At 31.4% G+C, this 15,705-nt stretch overlaps 1 protein-coding gene across 1 annotated transcript; it reads left to right on the forward strand.

Moving 5' to 3' along the window:
• The first annotated feature begins 3,250 nt into the window (after nt 1-3,250).
• Nucleotides 3,251-7,945, forward strand: LOC123203470 (phospholipase A(1) LCAT3). Its single transcript, XM_044619822.1, has 11 exons — nt 3,251-3,613; nt 4,594-4,685; nt 5,398-5,525; nt 5,694-5,829; nt 5,960-6,011; nt 6,203-6,303; nt 6,542-6,721; nt 6,898-7,055; nt 7,144-7,198; nt 7,389-7,442; nt 7,612-7,945. The coding sequence occupies exons 1-11, from the start codon at nt 3,391-3,393 to the stop codon at nt 7,786-7,788; spliced, it is 1,356 nt and encodes a 451-aa protein (XP_044475757.1). The 5' UTR covers nt 3,251-3,390; the 3' UTR covers nt 7,789-7,945.
• The last annotated feature ends 7,760 nt before the right edge of the window (nt 7,946-15,705 follow it).

Raw genomic sequence — 15,705 nt, forward strand, 5'->3', positions numbered from 1 at the left:
TGTTCCTTGCATTTTATATATTTTACATCTAGGACTTGTGGGTTAAAATCTGGCCAACCTTCATGGAAAGTCGAAAATTCTCACCTCCATTTTAAGCCACTTGTGAATTTTTTTAAGCATTGACTTTGGCTGGCCAATAGGGTATGAAGCACAAGAGTAGGGGTGTGTTTAGAATAAAAAATAGCTCGGTTTGAGTTAATCGAGTCAACATTAAGGGTGATTTGAGTTAGGTTTGAGTTTAACTTGAATTTATAATTTGAATCTATTACTCGAATATGTGGGTTACATTTATGGTTCGAAATCGTAACTCGTTAAAATAATGGTTAACAATTACTTAACATAATTCAAATTGAGTTATAAGTCAAGTTTAAATTAATCCATTTACTTGCCTTGTGAGTAAAATTTTTTCCAGCTTGAATCTAATTTGGTTTTGAAACGAGTTGAGTTGAATCAACTTTTGAGTATGGGCTAGTTCAGTTTGAGTACAATATTACTTGAGAGTGTTTTGAGATATTAAGACAAAACAATATGTATTAATAATGAATGCTAATTTGTATACTAGTGATGATATATTATTGTATAATTAATTGATCTTAAATTAAAAATAAAGTATTATCTAATCAAATAATGATATAACATCGTTAGCATGGTATATTGAACACAATTTCACAAGATATTATACTTTACTAGTAAGCTTTTGCCATCGATTATTGTTTGGATAAAAAGTTTAATAACAAATAGATGTCTCTTGCTCATATTCATTGTTTTTAAAATCTTAGGAATGGTGGAAATCGAACTAATTCAATTGAGCTTTATTCAGAGTTTGATTTGATTTGCATTGAAGCTTTAACTTAATAGCATAGATTGAGTTTGGTTTTAATTCATTTTTGGTAATACTATTTATGTTATCAGTGTTATTATTTATCTTGTAATGACAATATACATCACACTAACATTCTTTCGACGATATTGTCAACCATCTCACACAAGTTTGAACTCGAATTGATTATTGTAGATTCAAACTGAGTTCAAACTAACTTTTGTTTAGATTTGATTCGAATATATCCGTAATTTTAGGTTTTAAACTTAGTTACTTATTAGAATAATAATTTGGTCACAAGTTTTTAATATGATTGAGTCGTGTTTGAATAACGTTTAGTTTAAAATTGCTTTGAATTTATAAGAACCAATTTAAGATTAATAAGTTAAAGTTTAAATTCAATTAAAAAACCATTTAATTTTGTAGTTGATTCAAATAAAAAGTTTTCAGCTTTTACAAGTTCATACTTGTCATATTATTTATCTACAAGTCATTTTCAACTCAAAAATAGAAACCTTAAAGATGAAGCAAACTTACATGTATTGACAACAGCATATTTTCTTCTTCCTTTTGTTTTTTTTCAAAGAATTGAAATCTCATAAAAAGCACAATCCTTGGTATATTCTCTTAATGTCCATGTTTGGTAGCTTTTCCAATTGACTTCAAATCGGCCCTCTCAGGTAGGATTCATGCCCACCAGAACTAACCACTGCACATCACAATGGGCAATAGGTCCTGCCCAACCAAGGTTAAAAACATTTTGCTTGGAGGGATACGACCCATCAAAAAAACCCACGAAAGCATGACTCAGGAAGTTATAGATTATGCCTTCAGTCTTAGCAGTGTAAGGCGAGCAAGAAATACCCCGCAAAGACCCAATTTTTGATGGGTTTTGGTACAATATGGTATGGTTTAACCCATCATCACGTCTATTACATAACAATTATCTAAAATCAAGATCAGATCGAGTCAATTGATTACGTCAAAACATGTTTTTAAGGTGATTCATATCGAAGCCTATGAGTTAACCTATAAAGACAAAACTGAAGAGGTAAAAAATTATGTCTTAAGTCTTGTGTTAAAGTGAGCAAATATAGTTCGTTAAAACTTATCTTTTGACGAGCTTTGATACAATATGATACACTCTAATTTGTTCTCGTATCTATTACATAACAATTATTTAAAATTAACATCAGATCAGATCAATTGGTTGAGAAGAAGCTTCGTCCCACATAAAAGTTTGATTTATTGTAATTTATGCAATTGTTAAGTGCTGAAAATAACAATTCATTTATTAATATAACAAAGTTAAGTGCCATCAAAACAAAGTTATTTTTACGTTAAAAAATTATATATTTAATAATTAATTTTTTAATATTTATTTAAAAATTTCACCATTGATTGGATAGGAGCAATCATTTCACCTTGTCGGTAATTCAGGCTAGCTACGAAATCGTTACTCCACCCTCCCTCTCATTGCAGCCAAACACAGCCTTATCAGAACGCCATTGAACAAAACATAGGGACAAAACAGGAATTTTGATCCATTAAGGGAGGGTAATTTGGTCCTAAAGTGAATTGGCTCTAGCAAATACAATGGAATAGCTTGCATGATATCTTTTCTCACTTGACAGTTAGGTATAACGACCACACGAGCCAGTACAAATTACATAATGTGTCAAAAAATCATTATAAATACATTCGTAGGACCTTAGTTTGGACTATTTACATTTTCGCCCACATTTGATTGTTTTGTTAATAAAATTCAATTTCTTCACGTAATTGATCATGCCCCACCTCTTGATTATTATAAGCATTAATAAAAAGTCAATAACCTTCTAGATTGAGGTGGAGTAACTTAATCAAATTAAATTAAATTAAATCAAATTCAAATAAATCTTAATTTAAATCAATTTAAATTTATAATATTTAATTTAAATTTATTCAAATTGGTATATAATATTATCAAGAGACTATTGAGAAAATAAATAGTATTATTGATAAAATGATAAGTTTTATTAAAAAGTAAATAATATTATCAACAAAAGAAACAGTGTTATCGAAATGATAAACAAACCAAACTTGAACTAAGTTTTTGAATTAAAATTTCAGTTTAAGTTTAGCTCGTTATAGTCAAATGTGAATTTGACCTTAAGTCGGATCAATTCGGAACTATCCCAACTTTTTAGGGTATTATTCACAAGGTTTAATTGATGTTTAAAATAAAATAAATCCACATTAGTTAGATGAGTCAAAAAGTTATTGCCTAAATCTTAAATAAATTGATGTGATTTACAGGAATTAGGGGACCAATTTGAAGAAATTGAGAATATTTGTCACCAAGAATTTCTCTTTTTTGTAAGACAAGAAGAAAAAAAATTGTGGACATTCTTGGCAAAACAAAAAAGGGTAAAAAGAACAGGTCATAAAGTCATAGGGGCTGAATTTAAATTTGGTCTTCTTCTTCAGAACACTCTTTTAGAGCTCTTTCGCTCACTGACGAACCGCCTACTCTCAACTTCCCAGGAAATTACAGGCAAGACCCGAATTCCAGTCAGTCTGTTTTAGTCATGCTCGGAGACTTCTGCTTCTGTCCGTGTTTCGGTAACCGGAGCACCGAAAATGCTACGACCAACGAACTCGACCCGGTTCTGCTCGTTTCGGGTATTGGAGGTTCCATTCTCAATGCAAAGAGTAAAAAAACCGGGTCTCAGACCCGGGTTTGGGTTCGGATTTTACTGGCGGATTTGGAGTTCAAGAAGAAGCTTTGGTCTCTTTACAATCCAAAGACAGGTTGCATAAGAATGAATACGTGAAGTTTCTTTTCTTCTTTAGTGTTTTTTTTTTCCCTCTTATTGTGATTGGCTTGCTAGAAAGTGGAGCAAAGGTTGAGGTGGAGAGGGAAAAGTTGTGGGTTTATTTAAAAAATTAAAATTTCTGTGAAAAATTTGTGCTTTGCTTTTGATGAAAGCCAGTTTCTTGTTAAAGAAGTGGAGCAAAAGAATATACGGATTTTATTCATTTTTTTAATTATTTAATTTCAGTTTGTGTTGTGTTTTAATGAAGTTTATAAGCACTATGGTACATTGTTACTGTCTGGTAGCAATTTTTTTTTTCGATATTTTATCTAGGAATTTAGTGATTGGCCAGAAAGTAGGAAAACTATTTGAGATAAAGAAGGATAGGAGATGGGTTAAGTTAGAAATTTGAACTTTCTGTGAAACTTTTGTGCTTTTAATGTCAAGTTAGAAATTTGAACTTCCTGTGAAACTTTTGTGCTTTTAATTTGATGGAGTTTATCTTAGCTTCCTATTGAAAAAGTTTTGAGAGAGATGAAAATTGGTTTAATGGGTTGCTTTCTTTTAAAGAAAATTAAAAGGAAATGAAAAGAAAAGTCAAGCTTGAATGTTGTTGGGATTGACTGAAACCTCAGAGTCATATTCCAACTTCAGTTTAGTTCTTCATTTTTGTTTTTTCCAGCTACAAACATAGAGAAAAAATTTATTGTTGTTAATACATTTTTGTCGGATCAACATTTCCAAATGGATTAAAATTGCTTAATCTTTGGAAGCTGTAATGCCATCTGATATCGTACTGGTTTAAATTTCAATCGTTCTGAGGTGAGGAATAGTAAGTTTAACTTTTAGGTCCTCTGTCCTTTTGAATTGACTGGTGAATCATTATTTGGTTTAAGTTAAATAATAGTCCATCCTTGCTGTTCTTTTTCAAAGCAAAAGCTTATACACTGAGGTTTTGGTCATTCTGTTTAACAGGTTATACGGAATCACTGGAAACTGACCGTGAAATTGTGGTCCCTGATGATGACTATGGACTATATGCAATTGATATCTTAGATCCATCATTTGTAAGATAATTCATTTTGTAATTAGATGCTCGTAGTTGCTTGTTATTTCTAACAAATGCTATTAATAATTTTGTAAATTTTCAGCTTTATGTTTCTTTGTTAGAAGTTCATGGACAATCATGTTGTCACTTATAAGACTGTGGTGTTTGAATTATTGTAAAAAGATTGATAATTACTAGAATTCAGTCCATACAGACTTGCTCAAATGCAATCATAATCTAGGACGTTGACCAATCTTATGTTCCATTCTATTCCATTTGTTGATTTGTTCAATGGCATAGTTCCATAGTTTCTTTCTAGGTCCGCATGCTTACTGCCGTGGTTATGACATCTTTTCCTTCCCATCTACCATAGCTAAGCCTTCTGATTCTTGGCAACTCCGTTGGGTTTTGCTTTTCAAGGTGATGATCACTCATTTTGTGTGTCAATCTGATATGCATGCCACATTTTTGGCTTATTTTGGGTGTCAACAAATAGTCTTGCCCATTAGTAGCAAGTTTTGATTCATATCTAAATTATGAAATAGTACACTAATGGAAACACTTAGTTTAGTGATTCATAAGCAGATTATGGTATTTTTTGGAATTGAGAATGCACCTCTTATCTTTCAAACTCTTACTTTTGCATTTTCTACTCATCCTGTTAAACAAATTATTAGAACTAGTCATTCCGCTTCTTAATTTTGACGTTATAGTATTTCTTGATATTCCAGTTCATAAAACTTATACATTTGAAGGAAGTATATCATTTTCATGATATGATAGACATGCTAGTTGGATGTGGATATAAAAAGGGAACGACTTTGTTTGGATATGGCTATGATTTCCGGCAAAGCAACAGGTAATAATTTTCTACGTTCCTCATTTGGTGCTTAAACTGATCAATTGTGCTGTATAAATTTCTCAACTGAAATCTCTAACTCCTCTACAATCACAAGAGTTCCTGACAACTGAAATTTCCTTGACCTTGCTTGAGTAAATAGTATCATGTTTGTTCTATTGTTCTTAGGATTGACAAGTTAATGGAAGGTCTTAAAGTAAAGTTGGAAACCGCATACAAAGCCTCAGGGAATAGAAAAGTTAACATAATTTCCCACTCAATGGGCGGGCTGCTAGTTTTGTGTTTCATGTCGCTTCATAAAGATGTACGCATGTCATAACTTGGTGATGTGTTGAAACATTTATTGTAATTTATAAAACTAGGTGCAAATATTTCAACTACCATTGTTCATGAATCATGATAGGCCCAAAATTGATTATAACATTCATATGCAGGTATTTGCCAAGTATATAAGTAAATGGATTAGCATTGCATGCCCTTTTCAAGGTGATTTCCTTTTCGTAATGCCTTTTGCGTTAATTGGAAAGTGCTATGCATGTGTGTTTTTGTGTTTGTCTGTACTTATAGCCCGCATGTATAATTTAGTTACTAGAACAATGTTGATGGACTCTTACAATGCAGCTGGAAAAACTTGTACTAATCAGGATTTTTTGTGTTACTGAAATATGCTTTACCAGGTGCACCAGGATGCATCAATGATTCTCTGTTAACTGGATTGCAGTTTGTTGAAGGCCTTGAAAGCTTCTTTTTTGTATCAAGATGGACTATGCATCAACTGGTAATCTTTCGATATAATATCATGGCCTGTAATATAAGAAAGGGCATTGAACAATATATTTATATGTTGATGATAGGTTTGCTCACATAATCTAAATCTGAAAATAGCACATCTTATTCTGCTTCATTCCATTGGCCTGTCTTATCAGCTTATGCAGTTACTTAGTTGCTTGTATCAAACTGACATTTGGTGAAGTAAAAATATGATGTATTGTTATGTGTTTTCTGTTTACACGTAGTTGGTTGAGTGCCCATCAATCTATGAGATGTTGCCAAATCCAGGCTTCAAGTGGAAAAGGCAGCCACAGATTGAGGTTTGGCAAGAGGAATTAATCAATGGAGAATCTTCTGTCAAACTGGAGACATATGGTCCGCTTGACAGTGTTGGTTTATTCGAAGAAGCATTGAGGAACAATGAGGTACAATTGTTAGACTGTCTGTAAATGCTTACATACATGTATTTTGAAATAAATATTTTGGAAGGATACGGCTAGTATCTGTTGCTTGTTTCATTGCAGTTGTAGACCTTGTATTTTCTCATATTTTGTTTACATCAATTGTATAATTAGCATTCATTCTCAACTGCTTGTTGTAGCTAAATTATAACGGGAATAAAATAGCGCTTCCCTTCAACTTTTCGATCCTCAAATGGGCTTCCGATACACGCCAAATCATGAATGAAGCTCGACTACCAGATGGGGTCTGCTTCTACAATGTATATGGAACATCATTCGACACACCTTTTGACGTCTGGTAAGTAACTCAACCACTTCATGAAATTAAGATTAGAAATAACCCTTTACATGTCATGAAGCATACCTGAAATATATTTTCAATGCAGTTATGGTTCGGAGACCTCTCCAATTGAAGACCTCTCTGAAATCTGCCACTCAATTGTGAGTAACGGTTCTCTAAGATCTTGATAACATCACAAACAAACAATTTTTTTTAATGTTCACAACTCCTTTTGTGCACTCTGAGAATATAACATGCCGTTGATCTAACATCCACAAGATCGTGGCTGCAGGTATATTTATACTTTACTACATATCAATTATGACATTTCTCCTACTCTGTTTGTTTCAGCCCCAGTATTCTTATGTGGATGGAGATGGAACAGTTCCTGCTGAATCAGCTATGGTGCTCTCTCTCTCCTTCCATTAAATTTTCATATACATGACTTGAAGTTTATCTTAAGAAAGTCTGCATGGTCCAATTGGAAATTATGAGCTTTCGACACCTTTCTCGATACTATTTTCTTCTACAATGAAAACATATCAAGTAATTTATTATTCTATTTATTCCTCAGGCTGATGGATTTGGTGCAGTTGAGAGGGTCGGAATTGCTGCTACTCACCGGGGACTGTTGAGCAACAAGACCACGTTTCAACTCATCAAAAAATGGCTGGGGATTGATGAAAACATCAGTAAGCAATCAAAAACCTCAAGAGTGGCAGATGCCCTAATTCAGCCTGTACACATGTAAAATTCTTTTCTTCTATCTTGAACATGTTTTCATCCTGTAGTTTGAAAAAACTGCAATATCAAGCTTGAAAACAAAACCAAATTTGCTGTTGGATTTATATGTTTACTTTACAAGTTTACTGTTCAATGTTGTAAACTTAGAAAACTCTATTTATCAATTAGTGTTGTCACTTTTCTCTTTTGCAAAACAATGACCATATTGGTTCAAGGGTTTGGCTATGAGGGTCAGACTACAGTAATTTAAAATTTTTACTTAATTTGATATATTGGTTTATAGTTCTTGATCGTGAAATTCCACTGACAATAAGTACAACTTTGGGGGAAAGTTTTTTGACCTATTGCTTGAAAGTTTATGTTCATTGTTACGTAGTATTAGACTTTCTAAAGAAATTTTTGCAAAGTATCAGTATGCGACACAAAAGTGTCGTCCATGTACTCTTTATACAATCATGTATTTATAGATAAAAGGAAAAGATATTTTGTGTAATTAAATAAGAAGATATACCAAACTTCAAATACATTGAATCTAGATATTTAATGAAATATATTTGTAAGGAAATTAATTGATTGTGTCATTCTCGAAAAGGTAAGAGATGAATGTTATTTCATAAAGATAGAGATAAAAATGGATATTATGTGAAAGTAAGGGATGGAAAATTGGAAGTGACGAAAGTTGAGAAGATCATAAAAATGATTAAAACTGTCAAGACCACTCTTCTTGCTACTTCAAGATAGAAGGGTTTTTATTTGCAAGCTAAATCATTTTGCATTTAACTTGTGTGTCTAATTGTTGGTTATGTAATTACTAGACATTTCTTTGATTTAACCCTCGTACATTTTTGTTAAAGAGAAGTTCGACCACACAACAATAGTTATTAATTAATAATAATCCAACAACAACAATAATAAAAAAGTAATAATATGACACAATAATTTTTTGTAACTTTCTATTCACCAAACGTTGGATTATTTCAAATAAATACCCAAACATTTACTCACCTAATCTCAAAAACATATTCGTAGGAAATGAAAAACTCAAACACTTACTTATAAGTTAACTTTTGTTATAATTTTTTGTTAGAAGTAAGAGTAAAATCATTATTTTACCCTTAAACCCTAAAAATTTATATCATTTTCCCTTTTAATTTAGAAAATTAATAATTCCCACCCATTATTAAATTTTAAAAAACTATATTCCCCCCCTTGGGGTAATTTCTTCCATATTTGGCGACTAGTTGTCGTTCCTACTGTCGTCCAACCTTTCCACCATTTTCTTCTCCCTTGACCGATGTTACCACCTAACCAATTTTGACAAACGAAGATGATTCGTCTTCATCCGACTAAAGGATAGACATCAGAGAATTTTCTGATATCGATCCTTCAACAGAACGAAAATGATTCTTCTTCGTCTAACCAAAGAGACAAAGGTGACACATCATCTTTATCGAATAAAGAAGGTTCGTCTTCGTTTCACAAAATTGATTAGGTGGGAATGTCGATCGGAGGAGAAGAAGATGGTGAGAAGGTCGATCGACGGCGGGAATGATATCCAATCACTGGAGATGAAAGAAAAAACTCTAGGGGTGAAATGCAATTTTTTAAAATTTAATAGTAGGAGAAAATTGTAAGTTTTTTACATTAAGAGAGGAAAATAATGGAAATATTTAAAGTTTTAGAGTTTAATAGTAAAATATGTATATTTGAGTTTTTTATCTAATATAAGTATATTTTTAAGATTGAATTAAAACTTGAATAAAAAATAATCATTTGCTATGTCTAAAATACAACAGTTTAGTTCTTTTCTCTTACTTTTAAATACATACATACATACATATATATATATATATATGTGTGTGTGTGTGTGTGCGCGCGCGCGCGCGCATGCACGAGTTTTTGCAACTAATGATCCGTACGTCGATAATAATACCCGTTAACCATGATTTCTGGAAAGGAAATGACAAGAATGAATCGGGGAATTGAAAGTAGAAACAGGAGAGAGAGAGAGAGAGAGAGAGAGAGAGAGAGTGGGAGAGCCCAAGTCAAAAAGGGTTTGAATCCCAAACAGGGTTTCGAAATAAACCCTACGTAGGGTTTCAGAAATGAGAACGAAACCCCCAAGACAGACACGAGAAAACCACCATTCCCAGGGCATACATATACATATATATATACATACATATATATATACATACATACATATATATATATACATACATACATACATACATACATACATATATATAGACGCATGAAGCTTTCCATTATTTTACTTGAAGAATCAGACAATTCAGCTCAAATCCCATGCATGCACAACTCAATCTCTCTCTCTTCAATCTTCGTTATCATATTTTATGATTTTGATCTACATATTTGTTCCACTAGAATCTATAGTATAATATATATGATTCGGATTATTCATATTATATCTCAAAAAATTTTTAATATCAAAACTTTCTCATAATCGATGTATGAATGTTAATTGTAGTTTGTTGTTTAAGTTGGAGACAAAGTTATTGCCAGTTAAATGTATAATGACAAGCAGTATTGCTAGATAATGTTACATATACACATATTCAAACAGTAAAATCTAATCTCAATTAGAGTTGGATTTGATCTGAATTGACTTAGACTGAATCCATGAATTGACTTGAAAGAGTTGATTTCAAGTTTGAGCTCCAATTTATTCAAACAGTAAAATCTAATATAAATTAGAGTTAGATTCGATTTGAATTAACTTTAACCAAATCCATGACTCGACTTGAAAGAGTTGATCTCGAGTTTAAGCTCCAACTTGACATTTTAACTTGAGATCAATTCGTTTGTTCATCTAATAACATTATTTATTCTGTCAATGACATTATTTACCCTCAAACGATATTGTTTACTCTATTGATGATCCATTAGTGATCTTTTATATCAATTCGAATGAATTCAAACTTAAATTTAAGCTAAATATAATGGTTTTGATTCAAGTTTGAGATAACCTCAAACTTGGTTTGACTTGGATAATCTACCCTTAATCTTGATGGACGCACATAAATAGTTGGACAAATAGAGATAATTTGATACCATGATTTAATTTTTTTAATACTAGCTTTACAAAGATATCTTTAATAAAGCAACTTTCATTCAATTTTCTTGGAAACATGTTCATCTTAATTTGTTCAAGGGAATTAAAAGGAGAGCATTGGTGACATTTCATGAATAATAGTGCAAAATATATATTGAGCGAGATTAAGAAAGAAAAGAGATGAAGGGCCTTATATATGTTTGGCAATATTCATGTAGAGAAATGAGAGTTCTCTCTTGTCAAGAAAGCACGGGCGTTCCGCTGATTTCTCCCATGCAATCCCACTTCCCACTGCCCCTTTCACTTGCTGTCTGTTTTAATTAAATCTCTTTTTCTTGATTGATGTGTTCCAGCATATGACCTTATGATATAAAATCCTTTTTAATTCTTGTTCTCTTATGTTATGTGTAACACAAATGATATATATAATAAACATGTAGAATGTATAGTTTCATCACTTTTTGTTTCATTTGACTAGAAACATCGAAGTGAGAAAATTCTTAATCAATGCATGCAATGGATCAACATCCACTCTTAATTTTGAGTTCTCCCCTAGTCCTAGATTGATCTTAATAAAAATAAAAAAAGAAAAAGATAATTTTTCACCCAAGTTTTAGTTTAATTTTAAAAATACACTATAACATATAAAAAACTTAAACACTCATTCATGGGCTAACTATTGTTAAAATTTTCAATTAGAGATAGGGGTAAAATAATTATTTTACCGTTAAACCCTAAAATCTAAAAAATTTATATAATTTTCTCCCTTAGTTTAGAAAACTAACAATTTCCCTCATGATTGAACTTTGAAAATTCACTTTTCTCCCCTTTCTAGGTTTTATCTTTGGTAACTTAAGGAATTTGACCGGTGAGCAAGAAGAAGCTATGATCTTCTCCGATGAAAGACGATACTTTGTCCTCCAGATCGAGAAGAAGCTACGAAGGATAAGGCTTCGTGGTCCTTCATTGCGCCTTCTAGATATGACAACAAAGGATGATGAAGCGTCATCTGGATGATACGACGAAGGATGACGCTTCATATTCGCATCTTCTAGATGATGAAGGATGATGTCATCATGGGTGACTATCCTTTGTCGTCCTTTATGGCTGGATTTGAAAGATGGATGCAAAGCACTAGCCATCAACTGGAGAAGGGAAACAAATTCTAGGGGTGAAATATAAACTTTTTAAACATTGAGAATGAGGTGAAGTATTAGTTATTAAAACTTGGGGGGAGAATGATATAAATTTTAAGGTTTTAAGGTTAGGGGTAAAATGACATCTTACATTTGCCTCTAATTAAAAATTTTGATAGTAGTTAATTCATGGATAAATATTTGAATTTTTTATTTATTGTGAGTATGATTTTGAGATTGCACTAAAAATTAGGTGGGAACTAGTCCTATTCCCTAATAAAAAATATAAACATTTAAGGATAGATTAGAATTGAGTTGGCTCAACTTTAAATGGTAGCTTAACTTGTTCAAACTAGAAATAAGTGACCACAAGAGTGCTCAATTCAATTGGTTTGCAAATGATTTGCGTAGGCATATAAATCGATGTCAATTTTATCCTAGTGTTATATTATATTGGTAACACAAAACAACCTATTTTACTATAACAGTCAAAGTCAAAATGATATTGTTTTGCTCTAAGTGGATCATACTCAAGCTTAACATGTATAGGCTCCAACTTATGTCTCCAATATTGAGCCCATACAAATTGAGCTTGAACATCATCATCATATCGAGCTCAACTTTAAGCTCATGTCTTTCAAAACTCGTTGAACTTAACTTGCTGACCCCAAAGTTAAAAAAATTGATAGAATATTATAATTTTCAAAGTAAAAGTTTGAATTCAAGTCTCTATCACGTTTTTTAAACCTTGACTTATCTAGTACAGTAGTTATGAGTTCCATCACTGTACTCTAGGTTTACCTGTTCAATAAATACAAGCGGAGTCCCCAGTTATTAAAAAAAAAACACTCTTTTATATTAAGTCGAACTCAAACAAACCCAAACTCAAGTTGTACTTGCTCGGTTTGAATCTTTCTTTATAGGCCATATCAATTGTATCATATATACTATGTAAATATAAGAAATTAATTGCTCTTACAAAGTCTAAACTTCGAATATCGAATACCCATATAGATATCTACATGATTAAATACCATCATTTTATACTTGGATAATTCTTGCTTTCAACTTAGGGTTTTGAGGTAGGGAATTTTTGTATTATAAAAAAAAAAAAACGTATGTAGGATATAACTCTCTGTTATCTTCGTTTGACAGGGAAATATAATAAAATCATAATAAAAAAATAAGAAGAAAAAACCTTAATCCATGCACCTAACACATAATGAAGCCCAAAAGACTTATTCTCACCTAAGGTCTGGTGAAATCCTAAACTTTTATTTGTTAATTTTTAAAAATCTAAATACTTATTTTTCTGTTAAAATTCATTGTTATGATTAAGGGTAAAAGTATTATTTAGCTAAAATTAAAAAAATAAAAATGTATCACATTTCCCTCTTAGATTTAAAAATCTAACAATTTCTTTTCATCTAAAGTATGAAAAGTGACAATTTTTTCTTAGGGTTTTTTTTTGCCACCACTTCTGACAACCATCATCATCTTCGATCGTAGAAAGTGGTGACAGAAAAAAAAATCTTGAGGAGAAAATAATTACTTTTCAAATTTTGAGTGAAAGAAAATTGTTAAATTTTTAAACTTAGAAAAAAATATAATAAATTTTTAGTTTTTTTAATAATTTTACCTTTAATGACAATAATTAATTTTAACTGAATAGTGGGTATTTAAATTTTTAAAAATTAATAAATAAAAACTTGAGATTTGACCAAATCTTGGGTGGGAATAAGTCTTTTGGCGTATAATAAATTGTGATATATTGAGTTAGTCAATAAAACATAAAAAATGATCTCTCTCTCTCTCTCTCTCTCTCTCTCTCTACATACACACACACACACACACAAACGAACACATATATATTAAAAAAACTGAGGAAGATATTCATACTTAGGGTTAGATTTGAGCCGGATTGAGCTCAAACTTGACTTAGTTTATATATAACAGAGCTCGTCAAACTCGTGAAAGTCAAACTCAAACTAGACACGTTTCGAGCTCAAGTTTTTAACTATTTTTTATTAAAACGATGTCGTTTTAATACATATTGATTAAAACGACATCGTTTTAATACATATTAATCAAAACGATATCGTTTTGTATTAAAATTTTTAATTAAAAAATTTGACGAATAACTCAAGCTTTTATAAAGCTGACTCGTTTCATGTTTATTCAAATTGAGTTCAAACTTGAGTTCGAACAGACTCGATTTGAGTCTAGGCCTATTCACACTAATAATAAGGAAAAATGTGTCTATACATTTGAACTCATGCATGCATCATCCAGCATTACTGACACTGAAACCAACATTTAACTGTGGTCGGTGCAGGCTTTTTAATATTATTTATTAATTTGATCTTCTATTCTTCATTCATTTTTCGTCTGATATATTTGTCCCTTTGTTTATCAGAAAAATTTACACTCAGTGCAGGACCTATAATTTTTCAAGGTTATACATGCAAGCTCAAGCTTCAACTTGGAAGGTTTACATTTAGTTTTTAATATGATTCAACCTAGTGTTGGAAGTTTTATAATTATGTTATTTATGTTTGGGAAAACATATATAATGATTACTAAGAGAGATTTTATTGAGAGTATTTGTGCTTCTCACAGAGATTTTTAGGATTTCCTTTCCTTTGTATGTGTTGAGGACTCAAATAAAAAGAAGAGTCCCACATCTAATAAACTTAAGTAAAATGAGTGGTATATAAGTGTTGTGGATTGGACCTTAACATAAGCAAATTGGTTTTGTGTAACATGGGTTTCAATCTTCACACTTGTATACCCAATTTAAATTTCCGACATGGTATCAGAGCGCGAGCCAAACGGCAGGTTTAACAGCCTAAGTGTTCCTGGATACAAGTGACAACGCACCCAGCCAAGAATCGGCTGAGCCGAAAGGCAGGCCTAACAGCCTAGGTGTTTGCATTTAAGCGGGGGTGTTGAGACTCAAGTAAAAGAAGAGTCCCACATCTAATAAACTTAAGTAAAATGAGTGGTATATAAGTGTTGTGAATTAGACCTTAACATAAGCCAATTGGTTTTGTGTAACATGGGTTTCAATCTTCACACTTGTATACCCAATTTAAATTTCTGACTTGATATAAAAAACACATTTAAAATATAAATAAATGGGGTCATTATAATAATATATTATAATTCTGTATAAGGTGTGATTTGAATAGTATTGGATTGAGTTTAAATAGTAACGGCTTGAACTTAACTCAAATCAAAAAAATCTAATTCATACTTGAATTAACAATAAGAATGCTAGAGAAACTACCAAAAAATGTCAGAAAAAAAAGAATGCTCACTTGTTAACGAAGAAGAAGAATCATTGAAAAAAAAAAAAGAAAAGTTGCTAAGAAATTAAGATGAATATGGCAATGACTTTTTGACAACTTGTTGAATTTGTTTAATCCTCTCGACTTCTCGTGCATATGACAACACCTATACCAATGTATATTAAAAATTCTCAAACGTGGTCATTTACATGTAATATAATACATATTTTTATTAGTAATGTGATTAAATATTAAAAAAAAACAAACTTACACTAAAACAAATTATTTTTCATAAGTTGATTTATTAAGGGGGTGTTTGGTTTGGGTAATGTTTGATTACTAAAATAGAAAGATTACCTTAAAGATAGATTACTTAGAAGATTACTGGGTATAAATGATTACTATGTTTGATAAAATTTGAT

The sequence above is a fragment of the Mangifera indica genome, chromosome 2 (assembly GCF_011075055.1).
Source record: "Mangifera indica cultivar Alphonso chromosome 2, CATAS_Mindica_2.1, whole genome shotgun sequence".
Taxonomy (NCBI): Eukaryota; Viridiplantae; Streptophyta; class Magnoliopsida; order Sapindales; family Anacardiaceae; genus Mangifera; species Mangifera indica.